Genomic DNA, 20345 nt, shown 5'->3' on the forward strand with positions numbered 1-20345 from the left:
GTATAGGCCGTAGGACCGATAGCATATTACCAACCTACGAGAGCTTAGAAAGGATTAAGAAAGATTGGATAAGCAATTCTCAGACAATGGGGGATATATGCATAGCTCCCAAATATGCAACCAAGTCTAGAAGATTCAGGATCTTTGCCTAGAGTGTTTACATTGGTATTTTTATACTCCAAGTAAATTCCAAAATAATTTTCCTCAGGTGGACAGCAAATGTGTGACAGGCAAGAAAGAGGTAGCTGGGAACATTTTTGGGAGTGTAATGAGCTGGAAGACTTTTAGGGATTCCTTGCAGACAGCTCTGAGATGCTGGGTGAGCAGACTGGATTGCCTGGGAAGATTTTTGAGCTATGACATGGAATCGGAATTGCTTAGACATGGTAAAGCCTTGCTGAGTCAAATTATGGTGGCTGCCAAAAAAAGCAATTACTAGAAAATGGAAATCAGTCTATACCAACTTTACTAGAAGCAGTGAATATAGTAACAGAAATAAAACAATTGGAATTGGGATCTTTAGAAAAGAGAAGGAGCAAACTATACAGGAAAAAAATGGGAACTGTGGGAACAATACATGCTGTGAAGACTGGTAGAGATGGGTGAAGGCTGCCAGCCTAGTCAAATAGAATTTGATACTTAATTCTGGCATTTGTAAATATAAATGTAAAAATACAGGCTTGTTTCTTAAATTAAAGAAAACACTGTAAAATGTTGAACTTCACGATTGTAGCAATATTGCCATCTGCTGTAAGGAAAGCTAAGTCAAGCATTTGTTGTTGATCCTTTGAAATTAAAAAGGAATTCATGACTGCTTTGAAGTTTACAATTCAGCTCTGGCTGGGCTACATGAAGGCTTCCTGCCTATTGCTTTAAGGCTAAAGTTAATGACCAGAATTTACATGTGGAATGTCCTTTATTGCTCTAAGTGTAAAAGAATGTAAAAGGCAGTTTTGTGTGGCCTGGGAACCAGGAAAGTGTAAACAAATGATGTAATGTTTCATCAGAATTGTAGTTTCAATTTAAACAGTGAGAACCAGAAATTAAACATTTGTTTGACTAACTCAGCACTGCCTTGCTCTATGTAGGTATGTTACCTTAGAAGCATGTTTTCTTGTAGTAATAGCTACGAAATTAGAAGTTAGACTAAGTGTTTTTCTGTTATGTCAGAAGTCTACTACTGAATTATTTTAAGTTTGTGTGATCTCTGAACTTTTGAATAGCACTGTGATATAGTAGTAATGTCTTATGTTTTTAGTACTTATTATTAAATACTTTAACCCTTTTACCTGTGGCTGGTTTGTTTAGAGAGAAGTTTAGCTCTAGAGTACATTGCATATTTATAGTTTTATTGTACAAGGCCACTCTAATAAGCCTTGACTGATTGCAATATTATCCAAGTGGCGTGTGACTAAAGTAATAATTAGGCACCCTTCTAAGGGCCTTTGGGTAGCTGATTATTAGCTGGTGGTGACTAATTACTGCTGTATAGTCTGTGTAAAGGGGCACAGCTGGAGAATGTCAGCCTTTCCCAGGAGTGTATGTGAAGTTGTATAAATACTTCTCAAAGTGTGTTTGTGTCAGCTACTTGGAGGCAGGGACACGAAGCACTGGTTGGACAGAGAAGGTACTGGAGGTTAGCTTGCCAGCTAGGTGGAGATCTGGACCCTAAAGCTGTGCCAGTGGGGAGTCTTATGGGGACCCAGGGAGCAACCAACCCCAGACTGACGTTGTGTGCACTTAAGGGAAATTGTACTTTACTGTTTATATTTGTTATGCTCTCTCTCTGATGTTAGTGGTGAGGATTGAGGCTCCTTCACTGCTGGGCTAGGGCGCGGCCGTCACACATGCACAGAAGGAATGGGGTTTAAGAGGCAGGATTTGAATGAGCCACATAATGCTTAACTGACAATGACTGGATAGATAAGTGATGTATACGGTTTGCAACTACAGTTGTTTCACTGAGGTTATCTACAATGTTTGTAACTAAAGTGGTGTCATTCTGTTTTTCATTTATATAAATATATGACTGCCTAAGTCACATGTGAAAATTGAATAAATATGTTTGCTGAAAAAAAATCTTCCAGATGTGCTCATTTCGACCTCGGAGGATGCTGACCAGCAGTGTGTGCATGTAAAGAAACATATTAACTTCAGAACATGCTTGACAAGTGTGTCTACTGCTTAGGTCTTGACTTCAATGATGCCTCATGAGACATCTACAAGGACTTGTGGTCTAGAACTATAAAGGCTAGAACAGACAGCATGCAAGTGCATTTAAACTTCAAGAAATTCACAGCTCTCATCCTCGATGCATCCATGACATCTACAGGTCTTGGCAATCAGTTGATACTCCAGGATCTTCTTGGTATAAGGTTGATGTTACTAGTAATGAGGCACTTGTTCATCTGCTGGGTATGGCATCTAAAGTAGATGACCCTTAACATAACCCCTCAGGAAGCTGTCTAAAGAACATTCTCCCAAACTAAGCTCAAGGCAGACCTCTCCAAAGTACGCTACTCCACAGTGCTGATACAGAAACATCCCACAAAGGAAGATAGCCAACCCTTTCTAACTGTGAATAAAAACAAATGCCCATCCAAATACAGAAACTCCACCAAACACCTTAGATTGGAGACTAGTAGGCCTCGGTCAGATGCCTCAGACATCTCAAGAGTAGATTCTCATTAGTTTTATTGTTTTATACCCTTCTTCAGTGTCAGTAAAGGCAAATTAAGCACTCAATGTTGAGTAAGCACCCAGCAAAAGAAAGCAGGGGCACATATATATATATATATATATATATATATATATACACACATATACACACACAGACAAATGCACATACACGACAGGAACACATGCGGCATGAGTGGATGAGGAGGAGTTGAAAGAGGACTTAGAGGTAGTCATTTGCAAATGCCTTCCTCCTCCCAGGTTAGGGTACAGACCATGAGGATATATCATCTCCAGACTCCCCAGCAGATAAACGCATCTTCAGGATTAGGTCTGTTATCACAAGGGAGGGTTTTCTGTGGCAGGCCGTAGAAAGTCTCAGTTGCACAAAACATGGCTCTGGAGCAACCATGATATGTATCCCCCAATCCAATGATGGTCCCCCCATACAAGTAGCACTGTTGGACATCATCTAAGCAAACTCAAAGGAACCAGACTCCAGGATCCAACTCCTAAGAGATCAGATGTATTTTACAGGATTCAAAAGCACTACTCTTTTCTTTACAAAACCCATTGTTTGATCTAGATCTGATGGAGACAAAGAATATTAACTTAAATATACTACATACAAGTGTCACAAAAAAAAAAAAAGTTATGTTCTTACTATAACGTTCCATCTGTGTTGTACATCTTCATTCATTTATTCATTACTGATGGGTGTCTGCTTCGTCCTCAGATTAACAAGCTTGTCCCAGCCAAAAAACTCTAGAGCTAAGCTTTAGCCAAAGTGGCCCTCTCCCTGTTACCTCAGATCAAGTTTGCCCGTAATAAAGAAAGCTAAGACTTTTTCTTAGCAGGTCCCCTAATGTGGGATTTGGACCAAATCCAGACCTTCAGGAGCCCATTCAGGGGGGGAAGGAGGGTGGGTCGTAACGAATGAATGAAGATGAACAACACAGATGGAACGTTATGGTAAGAACATAACTTCTTTATCTGATATTAATCTTCATTCATTCCTTACTGATGGGACCTCCAGCTACTTTATGTCCTGGGGGGGGGGGGGGGTTGCTTATGGAAGGATGTTCCAGAGTACCACTGAACCAAAAGATGCTCTCCCCCTGGAGACCAAATCCAATTTGTAATGAGTGATAAAGGTATGAGAGGTAGCCCAAGCTGTAGCTGCACAGATATCCATTGAAGCTCGAGTGAAAGGTTACAGAAGTCGCTATTGATCTGGTAGTGTGTGCTTTGACTTTGTTAGAGAAATTTGATTATGTTGGTAGACAAAACATATGCAATTTCTCAACCACTTAGATAAGGTTACTTTAGAAACAGTTTCCCAATTTAGGAACCTAATAGGAAACAAACAACTGGTCTGATTTACATACCGACTTAGTTCTGTCCAGATAAAATCGTAATTGTCTATGTATATCCAGCAAACAAAGCCAGTATTCTCCTTTGTTTGAGTAGTTAGGAAAAAAAGACTGGTAGGTCAATGGTTTGGTTAATCATCAATTCTGAGATAATTTTGGGCAGGAAAGGGTTAGCCCGGAGTGACACACTGTCCTTATGGAAGACCATGTAAGGGCACTTTATGCACAAGGCCTGAAGCTCGGATATGCCTCTTGCTGAGGTGATGGCTACTAAAAGTAGGGATTTCCAGGATAAGAACTTTACATTGCAAGTGGCAGCAGGTTGGAAAGGTGCCCCTTTATCAGGGATTGCAGTACTAGTGTTAGATTCCAAGGTTCAATCTTTTCTTTGAAAGGTGGTCTGACATGCAAGACCCCTTTCAAGAAGGTTTTACAAAGACGTGGGGAGATTAAGGATGAGTCTTTGAATCCATTACAGAAGTTTGAAATAGCAGCCAAATGTACTATAACGGTGGAGGCTGCTGCTCCTGAATGAAGATAACCTGACAAGTAATCCAAAACCACACTAACAGGAGTTGAGAAAGGGTCTAGTTTTGTCAGGACCAAATAATCTCTTCCACTTGCCAAGAGAGATTTTCCTGGTGAATGGTTTTATGTGAAGCCAGAAGAATGTTATCTATTGGGGAGATAAGGTTATTCTGCCTGGCAATTACTGGACGTGGAGAAACCAAGTTGTGAGCTTGAGGCTGGATATGTTTGGGTGAATAAACCCCTGCGGGTGTGAGATTAATTCTGGAGTTGGATCCAGAATCCATGATTGGCATACTAGGTGAGGCCAAAGGAAGGGAAACCAGATTTGTTGGGGCCAGTAGGGTACAATGAGGATTACTTTGCTTCCCAAAGGGGCCTTCTTTAGAAAGTGAGGGATCAGGGGAAGGGGAGGAAAAGCATACAGAAGTCCCGTGGACCAATCATGTATTGGACCGTCCCTCGGAGACTCCCCAACAGGGAATTAGGGCAAAGTAGCTGCTGCATTTGTGATTTGCTGGACAGGCGAATAGGTCACAGCAAGGCTGGCCCCAGCGGCTGAAGAACTTCGCCGCTACGGTTGAATTGAGGGACCACTTGTGAGGCAGGAGGATACATCTGCTCAGTTTGTCTGCAAACATGTTGGATTCCTGGGAATGTGCATTGCTATCAGAAAGCGGTTGGAAGCTATCATCCACTGCCAAATTCTCATGGCCTCTCGATACAACAGGCAGGACTTGGTACCCCCTTGTTTGTTGATGTATCAGACCACCGACATGTTTTTTGGACTGGACAGCAACTGTTCCTGATGGGAGAACAGATTGGAAAGCTTGCAATGCTAGAAGGACTGCCCTCAGTTCTAGAACACTGATATGCAGGTTGGCCTCCGTGGCTGAACAAGTGCCTTGGATGGTCTTTCCATGAAAATGCCCCCCTAACACGGAAGAGTCTCTGGTCACTGTGGCCTTGGGCTGAGGTGGGGAGAAAGGGCAACTCCATAAGTCTTTTTGAGGCTTCATCCACCAAGTTAAATCTTGTTTGCATTGCTTTGTAATGCAGATCTGAAAGGACACAGGAAGGTGCGTAAGGGACCACGGTGTTAGCAGGAGCCACTGAAGAAGTCTCATGTGTTGCCTCGCTAGGGGAACTACTGTAATTGATACTGCCACTGGTCCTAAAAGTTGAAGGAAAGGCCAACCTGGAACCTTGTTTTGAGAGAGTATCACCCGGAGTTGGGACCTCAGTCTTTCTAATCTGTTATCTGGCAGGGAGTCTAGGCAAGATTGGGTATCGAAAGTTGCTCCTATAAATTCTAAAGTTTGAGGAGGAGTAAACTTGCATTTCTCCCTGTTTAGAGAGATTTCTAGGTATTTTGCTAGTTTTAGAGTGTAGTTTAAGGCTGTAACCAGTAGACACTTGCTGGAGGCAGTAAGGAGCCAATCGCCCAAGTACAGAAACACTCTAAATCCTTGTAGTCTCAAGTGAGCTGATACCATGCATTTGGTGAACACTCTGGGGGCTATAGAGGGTCCAAAGGGCAGCGCCCGGAATTGGGAATGATTCGCTCCCAGCCAGAAGTGAAGAAATCTTCTGGAGCTTTTGTCCATTTTTATGTGGTAATACGCATCCTGAAGATCTATTGAGTACATCCAGTCATCTTTCTCCACGAAGGGTAGGATAGACTGAGCCATGACCATCCAGAATTTTGTTTGGTTGACAAATTTGTTCAGAATGCTGAGAAGCAAAATTGGTCTCCAGTCCCCTGTCTTTTTTGGCACTAAAAAGAACCTTGAATAAAACCCGGATCCTATTTAGTTTGGTGGGACTGCTTGGATGACAGACAGCATTCGTATTTCTTGAGCTGCTGCTTCCCTTTGACTAGGTGGAACTTGAGGAATGTGCCTTAATGGCTTTGGACAAATATTAAAGGTTAAGTGATAACCTCTGGCTATTACACTCTGCACCCAAGAATCTGATTGTTTGCCAGGCAGGGTGGTGCAGAGAAAAACATCCCCCCGACTGCTTCCAGAGGAAAACAATCGGGCCACTCTTCAGGAGTGCTGGTAGTGCTGTCCAGAGAAAATCTCTGGACTCCTGATTATGCAGATCCCCTCTGCCTCTGTAGGGGCATCATCCCGATGACCTACCCCCCCCCTGCCCTGGGGAGTAAACTTGCCACGTATCATGGAAAGGACCCTGGGATTTCTTGTGCCACATCTTTCCACTCCTCAAATTCCTACAGTAGGATCGAAGGGTGGAAAAACATATGCCCACAGCAGACAGGGTCTTGCCATCCTTTCCACATCTGGCTAATGTGTCTTTCATTTTTGGGCCAAGAAGCTTCCACTGGAGCATTAAGGAACACTTAAAAGGGTCTGCAAAGTTACATCCAGGCATGACGTCTCAATGCCTAAAACCGCAGCTCTAAGCACCCCATCGTTAGTGTGAGATTAACCGCATGGATGAACTGGATATAGATTCCAGGGTCGCAAGGTGCGAGGCAACTTTGTCCCGTACCTCGTCAGAAACTGCTCCTAAGGTTCCAGAGAGTTCCGAGATTAGGTCTCTCTGAAGCCTAGTAAAGTGTACCCAGTAATTAAAGGACTGAATGGAAAAAGTCGATGAGGCAAACATTCTCTTCACTAACCTGTCCACCGCCAGAGACTCCCTGTTTGGGAGGGTGGACAGCCTGGCTCTCCTCTGTGAGCTCTTTCCTAGTGGCCGTCACCACCACAGCAATTATCGGCAGCCCTTTAGACCAATGTGTACTTCCTTCAGGCCGGGACAAAATTGTCTGGTCTCTGGGGGATTGGTTCAATAGTATCAGGACTCTTCCATGCGCACTGCACGAGTTGGACTAGTTCGTCTGCAGGCAGGGTCACCCAAGAAGATGGTCAAGTATGAAAAGCCTGTAAGAATACAGACTCCTCAGAGGAAGGGTTGGTGGGCTTCAAGTCTCCCCATTTACGGGGGTGACTGTGGGGACCCCTTCCCTTCATTGTAGTCTGTATCTTCAGTGAGGGACTCTTCTGGGCAGTCCACATGCTTCCTCTTGCACGACCTCTTAAGTGGTGCCTCTTCAGCAGGGGTTTCTGATGGACTCCTAAGAGAGGGCACCCTGCGTTAGGGTATCTTGAAGCTCTTGTGCTTGATGTCCTGATGTGATGGTCTGTGTCGGCTGCAGTTCAGAGAGAGGACATATCTGGTGTTCCGATGCCGATGGTTTGCCTACGGAGGCAAGAGTCCTCTACATCGCTTGGAAAGCTGGTCCGCCTGAAGAGGGATGGGAGCCTGGAACGGAGGACAACCTCAGAACCGGGGTCACACCCCGCTGTGACAGTCCCACTCCCAAGGAAGGAACCCTTGAGGACTTGGTACCGACAAGACTCCCGGAACTGTAGTAGACAGCGCTGTAGAAAAATTGGCGCAGTACTAGGAGATATAGTGTCTGAAGTCCAGTCACGATCCTGAGGATGGCTTGGCTCCTAGTGAGCCGAAGACCAAAGGGTCGGCTCTGGAACCACGGTGAGGTCCAACAGTGGAACCAAAGAAGTGGAACTGAAATAGGCATCTGTGCAGAGTGCTTCGATAGCTGTAAGGAGGTCAAAGGAGACGAATATGCAGGAGTTTGTGGAGAAAAACTCCCAACTCTGGTTGGTAGGGGAGTTCTGGAAGGTGTTAATCTCTCTGGCCATCAGCAGCTCATCTACAGGACACACCATGTCCAATTCCAACAGGCTCCTGGAAGATCGGGTTGATATCCCAGACGGAGAATCAGGCCATTCCAAAAAAGGGCTATATTTTCTGCCCAAAGAATGGATTGGCCGTGGGAGAGTATTGGGTCCAAGCAACAGGCTCTCTATTGGCACCATGGTCTCTAGACCAGTAACATTTATAGGCGGGGGCATGACCAGTGCTGGATTTACTATTGTTGGTGCCGGATAGGATAGAGCTGAAGTGCTAGTTGAAGGCATAGTCGATGCAGTAGATAGTGCCGTGGCTGGTGTTACTGAAGATGGCACGGAAGTGGATACATACTGCTTCAGAAGTTGAGGTCCTGCAGTTGAAGTCATTGGCGCCAATTTAAAAATGTTTGGCTTGGGTTCAGACTTTCCATCACCAGAATGAGGTGAAGGAACAGACTGACTTTTTGTGTTTTCTTTGGAAAGGGTGAGCCCTCCAACCCAGAAATAGCCAATGAAAATTGTGCTTTTAATATGCCTTTAAGAATCAATTTGTTTTTCCTCTCGTTTAGGGTACAAAAACCAAACCCCTTATAAATGTCACAAGGTGATTGAACAGATAGATGCCGAACACCCAGACAGTAGACACAAGATACACAAGTGTCCGAATTAGGCATTTTGTGACTGTACTGGTCACATTGCTTGAATCCTGTTGTCCCTTTCTTCTCAAACATGGTGGGAACAACGTAAAAGCAATTTTTTTTTATCTAATATCAACAAAATACGACAAATACAATACAAACTAAATGAAAAGACAAAAAAGCGTTTTTATGTAGACTACCTCAAGAGGTAAGAAAGTAGAGAGAGAGGGAAAGCCTGTGCCAATGATGGTACTAAGATTACAGAGTTGGGAAGGAGCCAAGAAAAAATTCACTCAATAGGGGGTAAAAGTTTGGCGACTAATAAGAGAAGGGTTTACAAAAGTAAGAGAAATTCTGTGGAAAAAAGAGGTTTCAGAATAATTTTTATTGTACTTAACTGAGAGCTGGCTTGACACGTCTTGATATGTATGTGGCAAATGAGATCCAAGGTAACAGAGGGGCACTATGGGCAAAACTTAGCTTTTAAGTTTTTTGGCTGGCACAAGCTTGTTATAAGGCAGACTCAGTTCCGAGGACGGAACAGACGCACATCAGTATGGAATGTAGATTAACATCGGATCAGACATTAGTACCAGTATCAAAAAGCCTGAAAATAACACTGAAGTCATGAGAGAGTGACCACTGACTTTTGGCAGTAAAAAATCCGGAGATGATGGTTTTATAGATATTTGGATCTCAATTAATGCCCATAGCTTGGGACTGCACAACCTTGTTCTTGCTGAAAAGTTTGTCGCAGAGCTGGGCTATGGCTTGAAGAGGTGAAGTCTGGACTACAACTCAATATCAATCAGCAGCCTAGGTGCTGAAAAGGCCAGGCAGAATTGGGTGGGAATGAAATGCCGACATCAAATCATCTACCTTGGAAGAAGTAAGTTAGTCCAGTCTTATGTGCAGCATCTACTAGAAAAGAGGTGCAGAACATGCAGCATACGGGCCTGGGTCATGCACATGACTCTGCCATGCCATACTTACATGGTGGTCTTCACAAATCATTGCAAGAATGTGCATGCACACGGAGGAAGGCACAACAGGCCCTTGTATACGGGACTGCACATGCCAGTCACTGAAGGGGGAAGGTTAGAGACGCAGCAAAAATCATGACAGCTGGAATCCTGCAATCAGCTAACATCCTACAGAAAAAAAACAGATAGGACATTGAAGAGCTGATTTTTCAGCAAGTGGGGACAAAAATACAAAATTAATAACCAGAAAAAGGGATTCATATCCACCTGAACATGGACATCCCAATCAGATATCTCCTGCTACAAAGACTCTTAACATGAACACTTTAAACCTACTCATACTGTCAAACCACACGAGTACAAACCAGTTTTAAACTTGAATCTCCAGTTCTGTAGCCAAGTGTACTAATATCCAAGAAGCAGATTTTAACATTTATAGACAGAAAACCAAAAAAAAAATGAAAAGCTAATGCACACTATATAAAGAATCCTAAACGAACACTCAGTACACAACTTGGGTATTTTATTAAATCATTTACCTGTGCAAAAACCTGTATATTACAAAGCATGAAGATCTGCTCCAAGCAGCTTCATGCATAAGCAAAACAATAGAGAGCTTGCAGGTTACCCCACAGTGTAAACTTTTTGTCTTTTTTTCCTTACCGTATCCTGGTCCAGTAAATGATGGATGCCCACTCTGCCTCAGAATCCTATAATAGTTTATGCAAACACAACTGAAATTCATAAAATAGTATACAGTTAAAGGTCACAACTGATGGCAATCTGCAATAAGTAAACAAAGATTCTATTCAGGGAACAGGTATTGTAGCAAATCCTGCACAGGAATCGTGTGTGTTAACGTATAGTTAAATACTGTGCAAGAGAGTTTGTTAAATGCACTGCAACACGGTGTTCCCAGCTGCTGCATTAAAAAGGAACACTGCAACAATACAAACAGCAATCCGCTTCTAAATGAAAAAAAGAGCATGAGAGAAACTGGGATAAGCACACTTACTGTCTACCGCTTACAAAGCGATTGCTCTTCATGGTCACTTTTTAAATCTAGTGACTACAGGGGAATTCCTTTCACATATACTTTTTCTAAAGTCTCAGGCTCTGTGGTCTATGCCACTGAAAATTAACATTCAGCCAATGGCAAGGACTTTATATATTCATGTAGTAAAATCTGTGTTTGTACACTTTTAAAATACTGCAAGTCACAAGGAAAAAATTGTTCAGGTATAAATACATATTGCATATTACATCACTGTTCAAGATCAAAGGCAGTATAGGTGGCCAAAGTAGCTTTCCAAGTTTGTTCCCAAAATGACTGCTCATGTTAAGGGGTGAGAGCCCAGTCTTAATTTTCACACAGGTCCAAGAGTAACAGTAGAATCCTTTGCTCAGTGTGTGAAGGCCCTATGCTGCCCTTCTCTTCACCAATGCCATACTGGACAGATCACTAACCCATTTTGTTAGATGGGTCTTAGAAGGATCTCTAATGTTTTTGCTTTTTTCTTCTTTTCTGGCTTTTCATCGCTGTCCCATTTACCAGTTTTAAAATTCAGTATAAAAAATCCCCAGCCCAAGATTCAGTCAGTGGTACACAATCCCTGCCACTATTACACTGTTTTGTGGCAGTAAAGGTCTTTTAAAGTCTTGAGCTCCTCGATTAAAGTTTTGTTTTGATTTTCCAGAACAGCAACACGGTTTTCTAGGCATTTGACATACTCTTTCTTTTTTCTACGACACTCTCTGGCTGCTTCTCTGCAAGTGAAAAGTAAAGATAAGTTTCACTCAAGCATTACATTTTTTTTTTTTTTTTTAACAAGAAAGCTCTTTTTGAATCATCAGATATGACACAGGCAATCATACATTTACATAAATGAAACTAAACCATATTGAAATATTTTCAGTTGCAAACATTATACATCACAAATCTATAGTCACTGTCAATCACATTACATAGCTCATTCAATTATTGCCTTCCCACTCTGCATGTACAGTTCCCACAATTCATATTTTTTCTATGTACTTTTCCGCTAAAGATCATGCTTCTAGCTCTTATCACTGTTACTACATTCTCTGCTTCTAGTACAGTTGGTTTAGACTTCGGATTTCCAATTTTTTATAGTAACTGCTTTTTTCGCAGCCACAGGAATTAAACTCAGCAAGCCCTTACTATGTCTAGGCAATTCAGATTCTGCACGACAGCTGAAAAAAAAATTTCCTTAGTTACACCAGTTTGATTACCCAGTATTTCTGACAGTGTAATCTGCAGGGAGTTTTGTCTGACAAGCCATTACACTCCCAAAAAATATGTTCACCATTACTGCTTTCTTCCTAATCACATCTCTAACATTTGCAATCTACCAGAGTAAAATTCTTTGGAGTTTGCTTGAGGTATAAAAATATTTATGCAAACACTTTCAAGCAAAAATCCTGCATTTTCCAGATTTTGTTGCATATTTGGAAGCCATACACATCTTCTACGTGTTTCTCTAAATTGCTTATCTAGTCTCTCTTCCCAATCATTTCTAACTTCCTCCTCAGAGTGATTCCTATAGTTATCTAGCAATATTTATTATGTTCTACTAATTATCCCTTTTTTAACAGCAGCTTTTGTTCTAGATTCAACTAAACTCTACCAGTGCTGGTCTTTCACTTTGGCTCCCCCTATCCCTTTCTATTTGCCTCTACTCTGACATCCGTCCTTGATAAGGAAAGCAAACTCTAAACTGCAATCCAAATGTATTCTCGGCCTCTGTCAAGCGTTACATTTTATACTGACTCTTACTCAACCTGTATACCTCTTGCACCAGCTTAAAGGAAAACTCTAATAGCAAACTAAAAATGATATATATACACATATAAAGAGACATGCATACACATGTACACTCACTACAATGCTGTGTATGACATTTGTCTATTTAATCTAAACATGAATTAGACAGAAAATTTTGTGGATTACACATTTAAAAGCAATGCACAAATCAGATTTAAATAAGGTATTCAAGGGTTTAAACTTTTGATATGACAAATGCTAGGGATATAGATTCCAAATTTGTTTTACCATACTACATGTGCTTTATGAATGAAGGTTATTTATTTTTGTATTCTTTCACGTTATCTATTGGCCTTGAACCTATAGTTCACTTACTGGATTTTATTTTTCATAAATATCATGACATTTGGTATTTAAATAAAAGGTTATGTCTTACCATAACTTGCATCTATGTTGCCCTCCACCCCTCCTCGCAACAGGGTCTCAGATCCAACCCTCGGATCTGGCTCAGCCACATTCCACAGACTTGGATCTGACTCTCAAGCTCCTCTCCCCTACCTGAAAAGCCCCCCCCCCCAGATACCTCAGATAGAGTTTGCTGATTCCATCATTCAACACCCACACAGCAAGAAGTGGCAGAGGTGGCTCAAACATAGGACATAAAAGTCCCTTTATAATCCAGGTTCCTCTAGAAGAAAAAAGGCACGGGGATGGATGTGAAGGGGGGGGGGGGGGGTGAAGAGAAATGAAGGAAGACAAAACAGATGCCAAGTTAGGGTAAGACAAACTTTTAATCTGATGTTGTCTTCTTAATTGCTCCTCACGACAGGGTCAGAGTCCCTAGACACAAATCTCAGAAGACCCTCGTGGAAGGATATGCCGGAGCACCATCGAACCAAAGGAGGCCCTGTTTCTGGATATATCCAACTTGCAGTGCGATACAAAGGTATGCTTGTTAGACCGCTTCACTGCTGCACAAATGTCAGACGTTCTAGAACAGAAGACCGTAGAAGTAGCTATAGCTCTGGGAGAATGTGCCCAGTGTTGTCTAGGTACTTTTAGTCCCTTGGATGAGTAAATGTACAAGATGCAATCAGATATCCATTTTGCCAAGGTAATTTTCGACACTGCTTGTCTCAGCCTATTGGATGAGAAAGCTAAGAAAAGCTAATCAGACTTCCTGTGTTGTTTGGTCCTGTGCAGGTAAAAGCGAAGGTGTTCATGAACATCTAGAATATGGAGAACGTATTCCCCTTTATTAGATAAATTGGGGAAAAACACTGGTAATTGGTTGGATTGATTAACATTGCTCTCGGTAGCTACTTTGGACATAAATGACGGAATAGTGCGTAAAGAGATACTGTTCTTTATGAAAAAGTATGGGGGTTTGAAGGACAAAGCATGTAGTTCAGAAATCCTCTTAGCGGAGGTAATAGCCACCAGGAGGATTGTCTTCCAAGACAGAAACTTCAAGCCACAACTAGCTGCTGGTTTGAAAGGTCCCCGAGTTAGAGCCTGCAACACAAGAGTGAGCTCCCAAGGGGGAGATGGGTTCTTAATTGGAGGCCTTAATATGAAAACACCTTTCATGAAGGATTTGCATAGTCTAAAAGTGAACAGAAAGAATAGTTGTGTAAAATCTTATAACTATAGATGTCCGTCTCTTCCATATTGCAGTATTCTTAGTGGGATTTCCCGTCTCAGGCGACCAGTCGGCCACTATACAAAAGCCGAAGCCTGGTTGCTGCAGGTGCACAGGATGTCACACGTAGGGCCATAAACAAGGAACTTGAAGGCCAGACAGTCTTAAACAGAGAAATAAGTGTCAGCTAGAAGTGTCAAGTATCATATGCTGGCTAGTTATTCTTGGTGAAGGGAAGAGCTTCCTAATAGCTAGGAACTAGGTTAGTAGTCCACACGTAAAGCAGGGGGAAGGTGGGAGGGATGGAATACTGCAACATGGAAGAGAAGGACATCTATGGTTATGTTAAGATTTTACACAGCTATTCTATGTCTTTCTATTCCTATGTTGCAGTATTCTTACTGTGGGAGAGTACCACAGCTAGTTAGAGGGAAGGGTGGTGGTAGAAGTGGAAGATTCCAGAAACCCCTGCAGGATTGTTTTAGCAAAGCCTGCCCCGGTACTGGAGACTATCTAGTTTGTAGGGTTTGGTAAATATGTGGATAGTGGACCAGGTGGCAGCTTCTAAAATGGAAGCTGTGCCCAGTCCTTTGAGGAAGGCTTTGAAAGTAGCCATACTTCTGGTGGACCATGGGGTAAAGGTATGCCATGGTGCGAGTAGCAGAATGCAATGGATTTTCTGATCCAACCTGAAATAGTTTGCTTGGAAACTGCCTTGCCCATAAGCCCTGGGGTGGAAGGAGACAAAAAGTTGATCAGATTTTCAGAAGGGCTTAGTTTTGTTTAGTTAACACCTAAGTTGCTTGTGCACAATCAGGGAATGGAGAATCCTCTCACTCTTGTTAGTTGGAAAGGGGAAGAAGGTAGGTAGGTTAATAGATTGATTTAAGAATAGCTCATTTACCACTTTAGGCATGAAGGAGGGGTTAGTGCGTAAGGTCACCCTGTTCTTGAGGAAAACAGTGTAGGGGGCAGGCCATGAGAGCCTGCAACTTTGACACTCTCCTAGCAGAAGTGATGGCCACCAACAGTACAGTTTTCCATGTACATAGTTGTAAAGTAACATTACTAGCCGGTTCAAAGGGGCTAAGTGTTAGTTTTCCCAGGACAAAGTTTGGGTCCCAGTGTAGTGGGATGGGTTTTCTAGGTGGTCTTATGTGTAAGACCCCTCTATGGAAAAGTTCAACACCTAGTCTGGATAGTAAAGGGAGGACTAGAGGCAGGCAGATATGGCTGACAGATGTACTTTCACTGAGGAGTAAGAAAGGCCATCCTTAATGAGTTCACACACATGCAAGGACTAGAGAAGGGTCAGCCTGGCTGGGGTCCCTGTCCTTTTGCAGACACCATTTTGAGAATCTCTCCCATTTTGTTAAGTATGATTTTCTAGTCAGTTTCCTGGCCTCCCTCAGGACTGTAAGCACATCCTCTGAACAGTGGTGTCTAAAAGGGATTAGATGTTTATCACACAGAATGTTAGTGCTAACATCTGTAGGTGAGGATGGATTAGGGTTCCCTTTTGTGTGAGAAGGTCCACCTTGTGAGACAATTTGTGGTGATTTCCCTTGGCTAGTGAGTGAACTGGGAGCCAGAGCTGGCTTGGCCAGTAGTGGGTCACCAACAAGATTTTTGGTTTGTCCTTCCTGATTTTCAGTAGGACCTTTTGGATTAGAGGGAAGGGGGAAAGCGTAAAGGAACACACTCCCTGCCAAGGAATGCTGAAGGCATATACTTCTCCAGGGTAGTGGGGAGTGATTAACTGTCTACTCTGGGGGGAGGCAAACAGATCCACTTGAGTACCCCACTGGTGGACAATGTCTAGAAAGGTTTCCCTGTTCAGCATCCACTCGTGCTGTAGAAAAGATGTTCTGCTGAGATCATCTGCTTGTTTGTTGCCCTGAGAGGGGATGCAGGGACAGGTTGTGCCTGGAGGCGAGGTCCCAACTTTGTAGAGTTATTCTGCAAAGGAGGTAGGCTTTGGTTCCTCCTTGTTTGTTGATGTACCACATGACTGTGGTGTTGTCTGTGAATATAAGAAGGGGACCTGGATGGAGGGTAGGAAGAAATGCCTCCAGGGCTAGGAGAACTGCAGTCTTCTCCCTGACATTGATGTGTTTCTTTTGAAGGGCAGGATTCCAAGTTTCCTAAACCCTGAAATCCTTGCAGGTGGCACCCCACCCAAGGTCTGATGCAGCTGTGAAAAAAAAAAAAACGGTTTTGGGGAGGGCATTTGGAGAAGCAATCCTGGGTTGTGATGGATTTGTTGAATCCACCACCTTATCTCTGATTTGAGGCAGGGCAGAAAGGGGATATATTTCTCTTAAGAGTGTAGGTGCTGTGACCACACGTTCTTGAGATACCACTGGAACTTCCGCATGTGCATTCTTGCCAAGGGAAGCATGGGAATGGTGGCTGTCATAAGCCCCAGGAGTCGCAGGAATTTGTCTTGCAGAAATCTGGGATTCCAGTAAAAGGTTTTGAAAGTGAGTGGAGAGGCAGAGGACCTTTTCCTGTGGATAAAAGGCCCGCATTAGATCTGTTCTAATTCTGCAGACAAGAAACACTGTCTTGCTGAGAGAGCAAGGAGGATTTGTTTATATTGAGGGTGAAGCCCATGTTTTGAAGAAGGGTGGTGGTGAACCCAAGGTGGTCTCTGAGATGGGTTTCTGTCTCTGCTAGGGGTAGATGAATACCTTGGGTCCTGCAGTAAGCAATGGCTGGGGCTAGGCATGTTGTGAATACTCTGGGTGCTGTAGACAAACCAAAGGGTAAGGCTGTACACTGAAAATGAGAGCAGGGTCCAGAAAAACAAATTTTCTGTTGGAGGGTTTATGGTGATATGCAGGTAAGCCTCCTTTAGATCCAGAGTGGCCATGAAGGCCTGGTTTGGGATAAGTGGGTGTAGAGTTGGGAGGGAGAGCATTCTGAAAGAAGGAACTTCTAGAAATTGGTTCAGGAATGATAGATCCAGTACAGGTCTCAAAGGGCCAGCCTTTTTGGGGACCAAAAAGAGTCTCGAGTAAAATCCTTTTCCTTCCTGCCCTGGAGGAACATGTTCTACTGTTCCTAGTTTTTGAAGGTCTTGAATTTGTGGCAGGAGGTGGATTTGTTTATTTGCGGGAAAGGGAACAGGCTTTGGGATGGGCTTCTCCCTGCAGGAAAGGAAGCATCTGTTTAGAGTGATACTCCGTACTCATTAGTCTGAAGTGGTGGTTTTCCAAATAGGTAAACAGTGGGATAGGTGGGCAGACAAGTGCAGATGGGCAAGGCAGTCACGCATTGTTGGGTGCATTTCTACCCTGAAAGGACCGTCAAGGACTTGGTCGAGAGGTGACAGGAATGGTGAATGCTTGCCTTCTGGTTCCCCTCTTGTGCCTGGTGGATGAGGGGGTGCAGAGGAAAGGGTTCTCCTGACAAATGTTTTAGCAGGGTAGTTCCTGTAATACTTTGGAATAGGGGACACAAGCAAATGCTTGATTACCTGCAGTTCCTGGCTTTTCTCCTGCAGGTTTTAAAAAGTTCTGCAGACCGTTTACCAAACAAAAGGTTCTAGTCTAAGCGGCCGTCCAAAATCTTAGTTTTGAAGTCATCTGGAAGAGGTTGCAGGCGCAGCCAAGAATATCTGTGAAGGGATGGAATCAGAAGCTGCTGATCTAGCAGAGGCCTCTGCAGTCATAACTGCACCTAGTTGAATGCCTGGCTACCTCTCTGTGAGGCCCGAGAGGATTTAGATGTTATGTCTGATTTAGTAGGGCAGTCAGGTGTGGTGGCCAGGAGATTGGTTGCTTTTGAGACCAGGTCTAGTGCATATTTAACCATATGTGTCTGGTAATTTATAGCATGGAAGACAGTACAGTTGTGTACAGTTACCATAAATGTAGATGTTAGAGTGTATTCACTGTTGCAGTCATTACATTTCGGTAATCTGCTGGCAGGTTGCCCTCAGTCGACCTGAACAACAAAGTCTTGGGTCCTGCGTCGGTTGCCGTCTCCTCTTCCATGACGTCAGGTTGTCAGGGGTATAAAACATGCAGCCAACTCCATTTTATTCAGTTTTTCTTGCCCCAGATGTCAGGTGCCCCCCAAATGGAGAGCAAAAAAAAAAAAAAAAAAAAAAATGTAAATGCACTTTTAGCAACATAAACTTTACCTTCATCTAACAGCAAATACACCACAAAGGCTTTAGTATACAGTGAAGTAAAGAAAAGGTATAGAAAAAAGGGGGGTGGTGAGTGGGTAACCCGGACTGCAACAGTGAATACACTCTAACATCTACATTTACAACTGTACTATGTTCTTCGTGTTTCACTGTTGCAGTCAAGAAATAGTCTGCTTTGTTATAGTCTTCCCCTCTGACCCTGTAGCAAATGCTACCAGTAGTTGCTCAGATTTTCTTAGAGATTTGGTCCTGTTCAAGTAGATTCTTAGTTGTCTGTGTACGCCCAATGAACGCAGAATCCGCTCCCCCTTGTTCTGCAGATTTGGGTAAAAAGTTGGCAGGTGAACTGTCTGGTTAAGAGGCACACTGGATACCATCTTAGGCATAAAAGGAGGATTGGTCCTGAGGGACACCCTGTCCGGGTAAAATGTAATAAGGCTCCACAGCCATGAGAGCCTGTAGTTCTGAAACCCTTCTTGAAGTGACTGCCACGAGAAAAGCTGTTTTCCAAGATAGAAATTTTATATCCACAGTAACTGCTGGTTCAAAAGGAGGCAGGGTGAGTTTTTCCAGCACAAAATTGAGGTCCCAAGCAGGAGTTGGTGATCATCTGGGAGGCCTTAAATTTTTGGCCCCTCCAAGATACCGTTTAAGCAGAGGAGGAGAAAAAGAGGGGTGGCTCTGTGCTGTAATGATCCGAGATGACAGAGGCATGGATTTTTATTGAAGAAAAAGATAGGCCCTTGTCAAGCATCTCAGTCAAATATTGTAAAATCTGAGGAATACTGGGCTTTGCTGTGTCTGTTCCTTGTGCTTGGTTCCAAGTATCAGCATAAAATTTTCTAGTACTAGGCCTTCTGGCTTCCAAAATGACATCCATCATAGATTTACTGAGATGTTGTTTGAATAATTAAATGATTAGCTATGCTGCAAGGTTCAGAGTTTGGAGCAGAGTGTGCAGAATTTGATTGTTCTGCTGAGACAGTAGATGAGGTATTTGAGGCAAGTACCAAGGGGGAAGTTGAGACATATTCCTTAAAAATGGGTACCAGTGTTAGAGGCTAGTCCGGAGCAACTAGGATCATTTTTGGTTTTTCCTGCCTGACTTTTAGTAAGACCTTGGAGAGAAGAGGCAGAGGGGGAAAAGGCAGACTGATAGATTTTTCCAGCTGAAGGATAGGGCATCCACTTTCCATGCTTTTTTGTGATGAATTCTAGTGCAACATTTTTCCAGCTGATAATTTTGGGGAGAGGCAAACAGATCTATGTCTGGGCTCCCCCATTTCCATGTTAACATGCTGAAGATTTGTGGAACCAGTTTCTATTCATGTGGGTCCATAAGATTTCTGCTTAGGTCGTCTGCCAGAGTATTTTGTTTTCCTGGCAGGAACTGAGCTTGATTTATTTGGTAAGTCAAAGCTGTGTTCCACAATGCCATGGCTAGTCTGCAAAGGGGGTAGGAATGTGTACCCCCCTGCTTGTTTATGTACCACATACCCATGGTGTTGTCCATCTATCAGTTGTGGTCCTGAATGAAGTAAGTCCTTGAAGGCTGTCAGAGCATTCTGAACAGCTAGCATCTCTTTCTGGTTGATATGCAGATGCATCTGTTTTGGGCTCCATTTGCCCGGAGTGCATCTACCCACCAGGTGGGCCCCCAAGCATAGTCTGATGTGTCTGTAGTTAGGGTTTGGGTGGTAGGGGGTACAGTGAATGACAGTCCCTTGTTTTGGTGACATGTCTCCGCCCACCAAAGAAACTCCTGTTGTAGGCAGGGAATAAGAGGAAAAAGAAGTTATATATCTACCATAACGTTCCATGCTAGTTGTCTTCTTCTCGCCTTTCTTGCTGGTTGGGTTCGAAGACGATCCTCGG

At 43.2% G+C, this 20345-nt stretch overlaps 1 protein-coding gene across 1 annotated transcript in view; it reads right to left on the reverse strand.

Moving 5' to 3' along the window:
• Window positions 1–10385: 10385 nt before the first annotated feature.
• Window positions 10386–20345, reverse strand: part of ATF1 (activating transcription factor 1) — a 455141-nt gene continuing 445181 nt past the window's right edge. Inside the window, exons 5-8 of the mRNA XM_044082168.1 lie at window positions 19454–19504; window positions 13164–13175; window positions 12672–12706; window positions 10386–11651 (exon numbers count right to left, since the gene is read on the reverse strand). Coding sequence (XP_043938103.1) covers window positions 11507–11651; window positions 12672–12706; window positions 13164–13175; window positions 19454–19504 — 243 coding nt within the window. The 3' untranslated portion in view covers window positions 10386–11506. The remainder of the gene's footprint in view (window positions 11652–12671; window positions 12707–13163; window positions 13176–19453; window positions 19505–20345) is intronic.

The sequence above is a fragment of the Protopterus annectens genome, chromosome 9.part0 (genome assembly GCF_019279795.1).
Source record: "Protopterus annectens isolate FY-2018-M chromosome 9.part0, PAN1.0, whole genome shotgun sequence".
NCBI classification, from domain to species: Eukaryota; Metazoa; Chordata; order Ceratodontiformes; family Protopteridae; genus Protopterus; species Protopterus annectens.